The following is a 14111-nucleotide window of genomic DNA, read 5'->3' as shown; positions in this document are numbered from 1 at the left end:
GCTAGAGCCGAACTTATTTCCATCCCTCTTCTGCGTGCTGCCTTCAGCAGGTGTTTCCTGAGTCCAAGGCCTGGTCCTAGCGGAGCCTCTGGAGGTACGGGTGGGGAGTTGCCTCAGAGAGGCGGGGGCGGGGCGGGGCCGGAGTGGAGCCCGGCAACAGTGGGGCGGAGCCGAGCCCAGGAGGAATGGCGGGGCGTGGGCGGAGCCGCGGGGGCGGGGCGTGGATGTGCGCGGAGTCGCAGTACGGGGAGTGTGAGTGGGCGGGGCCGAGGGGGTGGGGCGTTGCGGGAGAGGGGCGGGGCATAGCGGAGCGGCGGGGCGGAGCGACCCGGTCACCAAGCCGCCCGGCGGGGGCGGAGCGAGCGCCGCAGACCTGGGACCCGTGTTTGATCGCGCAGTTCTCACGGCCTGGTTTGGGCGGACCGCGGAGGAGTCCCCCGGCTGCGATCCCCATGGGGCTGTGTTTTCCATGTCCCACCGAGGCCGCGCCTCCCTCGCCGGACCTGGTGAGTAAGGCTGCCTGCCCGCTTCCGCGCGTCAGCCCGCCGGCGCCGCGCGCACCTGTTCCCGGTGGGGCGCGCCGGGAGGCCCGAGCTGCGGCCCCGGGACGGGCCGTTGGACGCGGCGGCGCGGGCCGGAGAGCCGCCGGTGGGGAACCAGCTGGCAGAGACGGGTGGCTGCGCCCCGAGGGATCTCGACATCCTGCCTGCGGGATTTGGGGGCTGCCTTCGCGTCCGTCTTTCTCCCTCTGAAGGCGCCTCCGGTGTCTCTTTACCTTTCGCCGCCGGCAAAATCGGGAATTCATAGGACGCAGGCGCACGCGGACGGTGCGCCGTGGGGACCACTCCTGGAGATGCGGTAGATGAAGTTAATATGTGAAAAGACATCCCTCTTTCTCTGTGAACTGAGGAGTTTCATCTTGTAGGAGATGTGCATTTTTATGTGTCTGTACCAGCTGTTTAAAGAAGGTGCTCAATAAAGTCTTGTATATTTCTGCGTTTTATTAGATATTGTATTAATGAATTTCTCTTTAGTATTTATGATGGACAAGGCGGCCTGGCGTGCTGCGATTCATGGGGTCGCAAAGAGTCGGACACGACTGAGCGACTGAACTGAAGTTATATTTTAAAAAGCATTTTATGTAGTACAGAATATACAATTTGTAAGGTTGCCACGTTTAGCGAATAAAAATACAACGCGCCTTGAAATTTGAATTTTCAGTTTAACAAGAAATGCGTCTTAAAAATATGTCATTTGTCCCCATGCAATATTGGGGACATACTTGTACTAGAAAGTAGTCGTTATTTATCTGGATAATTGCAGATGTATCTGAGTGGTTTGTGGTATAGTACATTTATACTTTTTGTAGCTTTCTATTTTTAACAGCCTTTTTACCTTAATAATCCTTACAGGAAATTGCTAACAGAAAACCTAAATTCCTCTCCGTTATTAATATTTGGCTAAAAATTCTTTGAAGGAAATGAGTTTTTTAGGGAAGTACATTAACTCTTCAGCTATTTGATGATCTTAAGTGCTAAAAACGACCTGGAGGTTGATATGAGAAAATTCACCTCGTCTTTCCTGATACTGTTGCTTTTAAATGTTCTTAATTTTCTTTATCTGGCTGTTGATAAAAAACTAATATGCCGGCAGTTGCTAAGCCCTCCCTGCCACCCCCAGAGATAACCACATGGCAGAATACTTGAATGTCACTTTATCTTTGAGGCTTTTCTTCACCACCCTCAATAAAATAGATCCTCCACTCTACCATCAACCCATCCTTCCATTTTGACCATACTCTTCTTTACATTTCCCAGAAGCACTTCCTTCAGTCTAATAAATGTGTATTTATTTGATTATATATGACTGTTTGTCTTCATTGGAATGTAAATTCCATGTGGGTGGAAATATTTCTCTGTATTAATTTCACTGCTGTATTCTCAGCACCGGGAATAGTTCCTAGGTAGGATTGTTGCTCATTAAGTATCCAAAGAATGAATAAGTGAATGAATGAGTGTTTTGTGGAAAATGAAATTATTAACACGGCTCCCAAGAGAATGCTGTTTACTGTCTTATATATTTAAATAATTTGTAACTTGTGATTAATCCAGGTAGAAAAATAATATTCATGGTGTCTCAACGTGGAACAGTACATCTCAAATACCCTTCCGTCCTTCTTGTCCTACACAATGAGATTCATTCTCTTCATTCATGAACTTTTTCTGAAAATACCAGGCTGCCTCAAACTCCTTTTTAATTGGCATTTAATCAACCATGTATTTCCCTGCTTATATTGTTCAATGTCATTTGTTTTATTATTGTCCTGACTAGTTTGTTAGCACTTAAAAAGAAAAAAAGCAAATAGATTATTTCACAGGCCAATCTGTGTATGTATGTATGAGATATAAAATGTGTATATATAGATAAAGGTATATGTCTCACCTTGTGCTTACTTGAAGGTACACTGATTGGGAAAATGAAATTCAGAAAGTGGAGTATTTTATAAATGTTATAAGTAGTGGCATTCCTAGTGGGACAGTTTAGGCCAGTACTATTTTTATAAACTTATATTACTGGTAAGATAAAGTATAAAATATCAAGGATCATGGTTGGTTTTGTTTAAAACCATATTTCTTACACATTTTTTCTAGGAAGAAAAAAGAGCAAAGCTTGCAGAGGCTGCGGAGAGAAGACAGAAGGAGGTGAGAGTAAAATAAAATTCGACCTTAGATGATTAAATTTGTGCCTTGTTCTCTGTAAATGTCTATTACTAGTAGTATTCCTCTAATGAAAGTGATATCTGATATCTTACAAATTTAAAGATGAACGTTTTTCAGAATGATTTCTGTGTTTCAGTAAATTTGTTTAATACATTTCTGTCATTTGTGTGTGTGCTCAGCCATGTCCACTTCTCTGTGACCCCATGGACTGTAGCCAGCAAGTCTCCTCTGTCCATGAGATTGTCTCCGCAAGAGTCCTAGAGTGGGTTGCCATGCCCTCCTCCAGGGATTTGTTAATGTATGACAATTGCCACACACGTGTCTTCAGTTATGTGAGATGCCCCTTTAATAACATTGTTCCTTGAGATGAAATGGCACTGACAGTTGTGAAGTAATTTTAGGGGTGAAATGTGTATGGTTGCAAAATACCCAATGAAGAAATTGTAGTATGTTTTATGTAAAACTGTTTTAGAAATAGTCTAATTCTTTGTTGCCAAAAAAAGAGACCAGCCCCCTCCCCTGCCCCCATATCGAAAGAAAAACCTGAATGGCAAAATGCAAAAGACACCTTCTGGACACAGAAAACTAATTTTTGTTGTTTTTCTACAATTTTGTTGTTTATCAACAATTTTCCTGAAGGCTGCATCTCGGGGTATTCTGAATGTTCAGTCTGTGGAAGAAAAGAGAAAGAAAAAGGAAAAAATAGAAAAAGAAATGGCTACATCTGGACCCCCACCAGAAGGTGGACTTAGAGTAAGTATTAAAATTTATTGAAGATTTGATTTACCTGGAATTTTTGAAAACTCAAGTAGCAATCCATTCAGTAATTTCCTCCAGAAAATGATTATCAGAGAAATGTGAATTTAAAAGCATGAACAATATAGACTGGAAGAAGTGTCAGTTTATTTGAACATTTCAACATTCATTGGAATAGATTTGTTTTATTTTTCCCAAAATGCAAGTAGATTTTTCTTGTTTATCTTAACCCCATATCTTAACTTCATACTTACGTGTGTGTATGTATGTGTGTGCTTAGTCATGGCCAACTCTCTGCAACCCCACAGACTGTAGCCCACCAGGCTCCTCTGTCAATGGAATAGTCCAGGCAAGAACACTGGAGTGGGTTGCCATTTCCTTCTCTAGGGGATCTTCCCAACCCAGGGACTGAACTTGAGTCTCCTGCCTTGGCAGGTGGATTCTTTACCACTGGCGCCACCTGGAAAGCCCCCTATACTTACATAATTAATGACAGTCTTAACTGTATACAAAACTTAAGCAATATGGAAGGGTACAAAGAAGAAAGTAAAAATCACCCAAATTTAGTATCATTTTGACATCATTTCTAATCTCATTTTATATGTCAATTTTATAAAATTGGATTGTACTATAACCTGCTTCAAGCTCTCTTAGTTTTTTTCACTAAATACAAGTTTCTGAATGACTTGAAGTCACATAATATTATAAAAAAGGATTTTTTTTTAATACTCAGAAGGTACTTATTTTACATGTTCTAACCTAACAAAGGGCTTCCCTGATAGCGTGGTTGGGAAAGAATCCACCTGCAATGCAGGAGACCGCAATTCGATTCCTGGATCGGGAAGATCCCCTGGAGAAGGCATAGGGTACCCACTCTGGTATTTTTGGGCTTCCCTTGGGGCTTCCCTGGTGGCGCAGAGGTTAAAGCGTCTGCCTGCAATGCAGGAGACCTGGGTTTGATCCCTGGGTCGGGAAGATCCCCTGGAGAAGGAAATGGCAACCCACTCCAGTATTCTTGCCTGGAGAATCCCATGGACGGAGGAGCTTGGTGGGTCGCAAAAAGTCGGACACGACCGAGCAACTTCACTTTGACTTTGTGGCTCAGCTGGTAAAGAATCCCCCTGCAATGTGGGAGACCTGGGTTCAGTCCCTAGGTTGGGAAGATCCCCTGAAGAAGGGAAAGGTTTCCCACTCCAGTATTCTGGCCTGGAGAATTCCATAGGCTGTATTGTCCATGGGGTTGCAAAGAGTTGGACACGACTGAGCGACTTTCACTTTCACTTTCACCCTAACATTTTATATCAGCTTTTGAACTCTTAAGAGACAAAGGGGCTTCTGTAATTAAAGCTGAAGTTTCCATGCCATGAAGCCTATAGATTAAAAATAAGTTAGGTCTTTCTTCTGGTCCCTTGAGAAGTGCCCAAAATGAGAGACATTATCAGTGTTAAATTCAGTACCTTTTTTTCTTTGGCCACCTGCATTGCTCATCAAGAGCATACAGTGAAGTTCAACATTTTTGGTGGCTCAGGGCTTCCCTGGTGGCTCAGCTGTTAAAGAATCTGCCTGCAATGTGGGAGACTTGGGAAGATCCCCTGGAGAAGGGAAAGGCTACCCACTCCACTATTCTGGCCTGTAGAATTCCATGGAAGATATAGTCGGTGGGGTCGTAGAGAGTTGGACAGCACTGAGCAACTTTCAGGGATAACAGAAGGGAAAATACAAGATAGACAGCAGCTTTAATCCTCAAACCCTTTGGCCTGAGGTCATTTATGGGCTGCTCTCAGGCCTTGAGTGTCCTGTCATATAGCTAGATTCTTCCTAACCTGACTCCATAGTATGAGGAAAACAGGACCCTGTCTGTCTTCACATGCTCCACATATTCATCTGCTGACTAACTCCCTGTTACAAGGACAGTTGGCATTGGTAATGCTTGCTGTATTCTGGAAAGGCAGCCTTATTTTACAAAGTCAGTGTGATGATGGCGTCAGGACACAAACTAGCATCAGTTCAGGATATACCAGCAGAGGAGTTCTGGCAGATGCCATTGGTTCATGGGAAACTTTCACAAAAGGCTGGATCTTGGATCTGACCTTGTACCAATCAGGATCTCTGAGAGTGGGGCTTGGCCGTCAAGACTTTTAAGCTCCCCAAGGAGTCTGATGTCAAACCAGATTGAGAATCACTGCTCTAGTGTTTGTAATACTAGTCCTAAGGGATATTTTGTTGAAAATAGAGTACCATGGTAAAAACTGGTTAAAAATAATGAAGTGAAACTCACTCAGTCATGTCCGACTCTTTGCGACTCTTCACAGACTTTTTGGACAGTATAGTCCATGGACTTTACAACCTTTCCCTTCTCCAGGGGATCTTCCCAACCCAGGGATCGAACCCAGGTCTCCTTCATTTCAGGCAGATTCTTTACCAGCTGAGCCACGAGGGAAACCCCAAAACACTGAATATTATGTTATATATTGAATACCTTCCTTGGAGATTAAAAAAAGCACAATATTTTAATCCGTAAGACATCCTAAAATAAAGGAAAATAAGTTCACTTGAATTCATGCTTAATTTTTAAACTTTATTTAAATAAACATTTTTTAAAACTATGTCACACCTGATGTTTCTTAATATACTTGGAACACTAGAGACTGGTATGTATGTCTGGTGTTACCCCAATGGCTTTTTCAGAACTTACTATTGCAAAATTTAATAAACTGGATTAAGCAGAGTACCACGTGGAATAGTTTCTCAAGTTGAGACAGTCAAAGACTTGGTGTGCGTTAGTCGCTCAGCTGTGTCCGACTCTGCAACCCCATGGACTCTGTCCATAGGATTCTCAAGGCAAGAATACTGGAGTACAGGTTGCCATTTCCTTCTCCAGACAAAGACTTTGCCAGACTGTTATTTAATAATTTCTACCACTTCTTTCACTCCCCTGCCTCAAGAATTCCAATTCCTTTATTTTTACTTCGTAGTTTCATTGTTTTTATTTTGTCTTGTGATTTTTTGTTTGACTGATTATCAGGTATTTGGGACCTAACTACCCCTCGTTAACCTGTCCAGATATTTTCTGTCTTTCTCTGTGCACACCATCTTGTATTTTATTTCCGACTCTTGACTATAAAATCGTAGTAGTCACTGGTCCTCACAAAGATCACTTTACATTTGTATAGCCCAGATTCCTCTTTTATCTGTTTGTTCACTTTTTAAACAAAATTTACTTTCCTCTATATTTTTATCTTTTCTAGTGGACGGTTTCATAAAGCACAGCATGAATGGAAGAGTCTACTGCCAGTAACTAATACCTACAATCAAGTGGACATCCTCAGTTTAATTTCTTCTCTTTGAATAAATGAAGGTTCAGACTTTGTAATTTTAGTGCTCTCAAGTGCAGTGCTTTTTCAAAATTGAATATTGAAAATGCTTTTGATTATTAGAGTTAGAAAGTGGCCAGACCTTTCATTAAATTCTTATTTTCCCTACCTTTGCTCTTCTGCAGATGGTGGATGATTTGCCACTTTTTAGTAGTTAAAACACTGACCTAAATAGTGACTATATATTTGTATATTGCATGGAAAAATTCTGTATATGTCTCAGATATTTAAAGTTGCACTTGTATTTTCTCTCCTTTATGAAATGATCTAGCTCTTTATAATTTGCCACTTAACCTTATATCTCATTATTTCATTATATGTGAAGACTTTTGCTTAAACTTGTGGACTTAGTGCCTTTGAAACTGATCATCAGGGAAAATCTTGAAAAATCATTTGAAGGGCTTATATGAAGGAACACTGTAAATTTTTATAACTTACTAAGAAATTAATATTTATTTCTAGAGAACATAAAACATCTCCTAATTTCTATTTCTGTAGCTTATAAAACTAACATACTCTCTTTTACATTATAATAAAGTATTTTTTTTGCTTGCTGAATTTAAAATTATATGTTAGTGATGCCATCAGAGGGCAGCGATGTACAATATACAGTATTGGATTCAACTCTATAAAGATCTTTGTAGTAAGTGAATGAGTTAAATTAAGAATGGATGGGTTATACTTAGTGCGACTGTGTTTGTCCAAATTTTATAGGTGTTTTTATTCTTTTTTATTTATTAAAGAATGCTTATAAGATTTTTAATGTGAAATTGCCAAGGCCAGTATGAATGTATGAGAGAACTATGTAAGTATTGTATTTAAAAAGGTCTACTTTACACATAAAAATATTGCAGGGTGATTCTGTGTGATGCATTGCCATAAACTTTTTAGATGTTTGTTCATTGGTAACATTTATTATAGCAATTTTGGTCTTTTGAGTTTCTTGATATATAATAAGCTAAAACAGAAGAATTGCTGTATCTTTTAATTTGGTTGCTCTTTTGGATGACAAGGCCACAGTCTGAGCCCTAAATTAGAATTTTCAGGTAGTAAATGAAATGAGGATTGTAAATTAAAGAGACCAACTCACCTAATCTACAGAAAGGAAACTGAACTACTATCTCGCTAATCCCTCCCACAAATCTTGTGTTATATGATGTATTTTAATTTTAAAGACTTCAAACTATAATATAGATCTCTTGACTCAATTGAAAAAATCGCTTTCTTCGATTATGGAATGCAATATTCTGTGACTATCCAGGCAAGATACGTAGTTATAGACAGGTTCAGTTTTCTTCATCCTTCAGATAATAGGTGGTATGTTTTTCCAGAAAGGATAGTGAAGTCATTGGATTGTATTTTAGAAATAAAATTCTTGACTCTCTGAACATGATTAATTTTTTTCAAGGCAGAAAGGAGGAAAGAACATTAGTAGATGAATGGGTATGGAACCAGAGTATACCATTCCTAGAATGTGTACATCCTTCCTTCTGTTTTAATACAGAAAAGACAGTGTTTTATCAGTGTTACAGCTTATAGTTTGGGTTAGTGTAGACAAAAGGCTTACATCTTGGGGATAATGCCCTGTTTCTAATAGCAGTTTATATCCAAATACCATGCTTATTGACTGTTGAACCAAGAATGCTGTGCGGGTGAATTGCCTTCTAGTAACAGTGGATATGCCCTTCCAGTCAACCATGGCCTGCCTGCTTGGGTGTAATTGACTGTCCCCAAAACCACATGGGTTGCATGGTTTTTAAAGGGTGATACTCAGATGTTAGGAATAGTGTTAGGAAGGGGAAGGAAAAAGGGGAGACTAGATGCCTGATAAGAAACCAGTCAGTGACTACTTAAAAAAAAATGTACACACACACACATTCTCAAGGAATCTTCCTCAAAGTTATAAATCAGTTTCTAATGAAACCTTAGCTCAGAGCCAATTTCCCATAATTGATAATTAAATAGGAAAGCATTATAATGCTCAATATGTCACTAAACTCCCCAACCAAATTACTAAAATAAAACTAAACAGTAAAATGCTTATATGTATTGAAAACTGTCACATTAAGTGCTTAAACCACTGCTTGTTGATTATAATCATCAAACTATTACTATGGCTGATAACAAAAAGTTGTGTATTACCACACAGCCCCTGGGTTGACATGCTGCATGTTTTTTAAAACATCTGTATGTGATATTTTTGTTTCACTGATTGTATTTGGCATGTGATTAATACTTTTCCCACACATGGATTTGTTATGAATGCCGTATTGGCTTACAGGGTACAAATATACATTTTCGTATACAAAAAAACTGGTTTTTGGCCGTTTCTGTTGAACACATTTTTTTATTTTTACTACATCTTAAATCATTTATAGGTTGGCATGTTTCTTTTCCTGTACTCTAAAAAAGAAATGCTATTATTTGTCTCCTGTGTTTTAGAGAAATACTATGATAAACTTCATAGTGAGTCTGTGTATATACATATATGAAGTGTAATCCCAACTTTGCACAGTGAAGCAACACACCCGCAGCTAAGAGGTGTCATGGGAAAGGTTTTTGTTCATCATTTCTTAATGCTACTGTCAGGCCATTTCTGAGCTATGGATCTATTATCCCACCTAAGCCAGGACCAACAGACTTTAAATTACAGATGAATGATGCTTGGCAACAATATGGGCCCAGTATGTCTGTAATGTGAATTCCAATATTTGTTTAGTATTTCCAGTAGTATTCTGCTAGCAATATGCAGTCTTGTGGCATTTGGATAAGGAGGAAAAAGAGTTCCTGTTATGTGAATAACTTTAGCTTTTATAGAGGATTATGACCAAAAGCAATTTAATACACCTTAAATGATATGTTATTTCTACATGGAAAGTAGCTATAGAATCTTCATAGAGTTCTGTGAGAATAAAATATACTTACTATTTATAAAAGAGAGAGAAATTAGAAAAAAAGTTTTTTAAAAAAATCTTTCCTAGGCTTTTATTCTTGAACTTCACTCTGGCATGCAGTTTAATGGTTTCTCGGATTATTATTTTGTGATTTTGTTTTTTATTTTGCGTTAAGTAAAGATAGAAGATATATATGGCTGACACATATGTATAAACTTAGCAGCACTTTTAATAATAAAATCTAGTATTTTCTAAAAAAAGAGTAAATGTTGAAGCTATCATCTTTGGTCCTTCAAAAGAATTGGCTATGAATTTTCCTTTTCTGCTCCAACAATTCATGTTATTTTCACTGATGAGAATTGTGCTGTGCCCTTAGAAGAAAAGGTAACTTGTTGGTTTTAGATTTAAATAATATCTGCATAAACAGATCAGTAAGAGGTAAGTAAACATGCATTCCTATCTGAGTTGATATTTAAGGTGATTCCTTGGACATCTCCAAGCATCTCAAATTCCCATGATAAGTGTATTTGCTTTAAGTTCATTGAGTTGTGGTATAGTTTTCTCTGATTTTTTCAAAAGCCACTGACACAATCAATTTGCATTTATAGCAGACTTTGAAACTAGTGTGTTTAGTGGGGTAGCAAAATACAAATTGTTCTATACTGTACTGTGCTAAGTCGATTCAGTTGTGTCTGACTTTGCAACCCCACAAGCTACAGACCGCCAGGCTCCTCTGTCCATGGGGATTCTCCAGGCAGGAATACTGGAGTAGGTTGCCATGCCCTCCTCCAGGGGATCTTCCAAACCCAGGGATTGAACCCAGGTCTCCAGCATTGCAGGCAGATTCTTTACTGTCTGAGCCACCAGGGAAGCCCAAGAATACTGGAGTAGGTAGCCTATCTCTTCTCCAGGGGATCTTCCTGACCCAGTGAGCAAACCCACATCTCCTACATTGCAGGCAGACTCTTTACCAGCTAAGCTACCAGGAAAGTCCAAATCATTATATAGAAAAAGTCAATTCTGTCTTTATAATACAAGTAACGAATAATCTTGAGGCTTCCCAGGTGGCACTAGTGGTGAAGAACTCGCTGCAATACAGGAAACATAATGAGACCATGTTTGATCCCTGGGTAGGGAAGATTCCCCTGGAGGAGGGGCTGGCAACCCACTCCAGTATTCTTGCCTAGAGAATCCCATGGACAGAGGAGCCTGGCAGGCTACAATCCATAGGGTCATAGTCAGACAGGACTGAAGCAACTTAGCACACAAGAACAATGAACAGTCTGAATCTTAAAACATTGTAAATCATACAATTTCATCACATAGGATAAAAATACTTAGGAAAAAGAAAATGAAAAGATCTGAATTAGAAAACTACAAACTGCTGAGAATTTTTTTTAATATATGAATGGTGAGAGCACTGCATGTTCATGGATTGAATGACAGTTCGGTCCAGATGGTATTCTCAAATTGATCAATAAATGAAACACCCCAGCAAGCTCTTTCAGAGAAATTAATGAATCAAACTAAAACTCATATGGAAAATGCAAGATTTATGATAGTCAAGACAATTTTGATAAAAGGATCTAGTGATTTTCACTAAGAAGTCAGTAAGAGCCATCTACACTTAGTCATTTCCTTCTGAATATAGACTTATTTCTCCAGATTCTTTTCCAGTGCCATTCAGCAAGCAACTAGACCCCAGTGTCAGTTGGGACTGTGTTCTTAGTCCCTCTTAAAAAGACCATTGTAGATGTGTAGACAGAATAATGCCAGAAGATGGGACCCATCCTAATTCCTGGAATCTGGGACTGTGTTACATAACGCAGCAAAAGGTAGTTTGTAGATGTGATTCAGTTAATGACATTAAATTGGGAGATTATATTGAACTATTCAGGTGGACCCAATCTAACCATGTCTGTGTGCTCAGTGGTGTCCAACTCTGTGACCCCGTGGACTGTAGCCCACAAGGCTCCTGTGTCTATGGGGTTCTCCAGGCAAGAATACTGGAGTGGGTAGCTGTTCCCTTCCCCAGGGGGTCTTCCCAATCCAAGGATCAAACCCAGGTCTCCTGCATTGCAAACAGATTCTTTACAGTCTATTGTTTTAAAAAGTTTGTGTCTGCTTTGATTAAATCATTCCTGTGACAGATATTTCTTCCCTGGCTTTCTGAAGCAAGAAAGGTGGATTCTGTTGTTGCTGAAAAATGAAGAAATGACAAATTAACTCTGCCTATTCAGGGCAGCACTCAAAAGGACTGTTTATAAAATCTAGACTTTCTGCTAAGAGAGCAAACCACCACCACTCAGCTGTCCAAAGTGAAGAAGTACTAGGTAACCGTAATTAAATGCTTCCTATAATTCCCAGGGGAAGTTGCTATTTGCAGATGATCTTTATTTCAGAATGAAGCATTGATAATAGAGACGGGAAATTTTTCAACATTTATGTTTTTAATTCTTGAATCAGTGAGGACAATATGTTGCTGTTTATGGGTACAAAACAGCCCTGTCCTAGGTATACAAGGGTATACATAAGTCTGTAACATCATTAGCTACAGTAAAATTACTAGACAGCACAGCAAAGTAGGGTTAACTAAAGATACATTTTAATAAGAAAATGCTTTGAAATAACATGGAGTCAATGGACATTTGACTGTACACTTTATTCTGTCAAAATATAAATGTATGTCAGCTTATGTGTATGAATTACTGTCAGTTTCAACACAGCCACGTGCCTAGGATTGTGTGAAACAACTCATAAGCCATTCTCTAGGGGTGTTGTGAAAACTTCCAAAAGTACCCCGGATATTTGGTAAGAGCTAAGGGATAAACTTTAAGGCAATCTTCCAAGTGAATGTAAACTTTTCTAAAGTGGCCTTTCCAGTAAAGGATTACTGTCGTGAGTACTCTGTACTTTATAGTGCTGTTGGATATTTTTAGTAGCATGTCATCACACTAATTGTCACTTTTTAAAAATCAGCTTTAAAATCCTGCATTATAATTTTTTTTGAAATGTCGGGTGCTTTTAGTCTGTAGACTTCGGGCAGGTACTTTCTGTTGATTTTATTGCAAATCCTATTTTCTTCTAATCATTTTTATCTTTAGCTAGAATTGTGTTGCTAAGATTGTGTTCTAAATAGTGTGTTCATATATTGAGAAATAATCATTTGCCTACAATTTGTCTAATTTAAATCTAAGTTGAAACTTTCTTTTTAGAGGTCATTTTCTACAGAAGCATTCAAAATAAATAGTGCTACTCTTTGAGCATGTTTCAGCATGATGACATTTTTCTGTCTTTTTCCAAAGTAATTTGTAGAGCATGTGAACTAAACTGACTACTGGAGATGTAGATACAGGCCATTATGAGAGTCCCCTCGTAGTGACCACCTAGTTTCACTTAATTTCCTTCTTAGCCTTATAATTGGCAGAGACCACCAGGTAATTATCTGGATTCATGTCCTTAAGGGTTGGAGATTTGCTCTGGACGGGGGATGTCTTGCCATCCACACGGGATATCTGCAGCATCCGGCAGGGGTCGTGTTTCAACAAATACCCTGCAAAAGTTTCCCATCCTCCTCCCACGCGGACCATAACATGCTTGTTGTGCAGCATCTGGGGAATGAAAAGAGAGCGAATGAGTGAAATTCTGAGAATTCCTGCAGTATCTCAAATCAGCTTCCAGCTCTAGTGTTGTTACTGTTTTCTGTTTTGTTTTTCAAGCCCCCATTGTTCTTCCACTTCTTGTGCCGGGTCTGAGTCAGCACAGAGTTTATGAGAGAAGCTTTGTCTTTTCCATGCAAGTGGATCATGCACGGTTCGCATCCCTGGGTTGCAGCTTTGCCCTGCAGTGGGAATCAGTAGGTACAATCCCCTGTTGGTTCAGTGAGTCTAGAGGCTCCTCGCTGACACCTGAGGCTGCATCACAGCCTCCTCATTGTCTCATTTCCTGCTTGCTGCCTCAGATAAGAGCTCCTTTCTCCCCACTTGGTTATTCCCCTCTGAACCAGGACTTTAAAGACCATGGAAATGCCTGCTGTAAAATATATAGAATATAGAATTGGAATAAATAATACAGATATATAAGTGTGTGTGTGTTAGTCGCTCAGTCATGTCCAACTATTTGCGACCCCATGGACTGTAGCTCACCAGGCTGTGCTGTCCATGGGATTCTCCAGGAAAGAATTCTGGAGTGAGTTGCCATTACCTTCTCCAAGATCTATGCATATATGTATGTATGTATGTATGTATGTGTGTGTATATATATATATATATGTATGTAAATATATATGTGTATATTTACAGATCTATATGGGTTCCCGGGTGGCTCAGTGGTACAGAATTCACCTGCCACTGGAGGGGATGTAGGAG

At 39.6% G+C, this 14111-nt stretch overlaps 2 protein-coding genes across 3 annotated transcripts in view; one reads left to right on the top strand and one right to left on the bottom strand.

Annotated features, from left to right (window-relative positions):
* The first annotated feature begins 397 nt into the window (after positions 1-397).
* Positions 398-9082, top strand: SVIP (small VCP interacting protein). The gene is made up of 4 exons (XM_068978157.1): positions 398-506; positions 2652-2702; positions 3360-3473; positions 6725-9082. The coding sequence occupies exons 1-4, from the start codon at positions 453-455 to the stop codon at positions 6737-6739; spliced, it is 234 nt and encodes a 77-aa protein (XP_068834258.1). The 5' UTR covers positions 398-452; the 3' UTR covers positions 6740-9082.
* Positions 9083-12341: 3259 nt separating this feature from the next.
* The window catches only part of GAS2 (growth arrest specific 2), a 130174-nt gene continuing 128404 nt past the window's right edge, over positions 12342-14111 (bottom strand). For both annotated transcript variants that reach the window (XM_068978198.1, XM_068978199.1), the window contains one exon: positions 12342-13355. In XM_068978198.1, coding sequence (XP_068834299.1) covers positions 13137-13355 — 219 coding nt within the window. In that variant the 3' untranslated portion in view covers positions 12342-13136. The remainder of the gene's footprint in view (positions 13356-14111) is intronic.

The sequence above is a fragment of the Capricornis sumatraensis genome, chromosome 8 (genome assembly GCF_032405125.1).
Source record: "Capricornis sumatraensis isolate serow.1 chromosome 8, serow.2, whole genome shotgun sequence".
In the NCBI taxonomy this organism is placed as follows: Eukaryota; Metazoa; Chordata; class Mammalia; order Artiodactyla; family Bovidae; genus Capricornis; species Capricornis sumatraensis.
Note: the sequence above shows the minus strand (reverse complement) of the source record. Positions and strands in the feature narration are given on the sequence as shown.

What these genes read in the sequence shown, in the direction of transcription:
- SVIP (XM_068978157.1), top strand. Translation starts at nt 453, where the DNA reads ATGGGGCTGTGTTTTCCATGTCCCACCGAGGCCGCGCCTCCCTCGCCG. An exon ending in CGCCTCCCTCGCCGGACCTG is followed by an intron (nt 507 to 2,651) that starts GTGAGTAAGGCT and finishes CATTTTTTCTAG; the next exon opens with GAAGAAAAAAGAGCAAAGCT. An exon ending in CGGAGAGAAGACAGAAGGAG is followed by an intron (nt 2,703 to 3,359) that starts GTGAGAGTAAAA and finishes ATTTTCCTGAAG; the next exon opens with GCTGCATCTCGGGGTATTCT.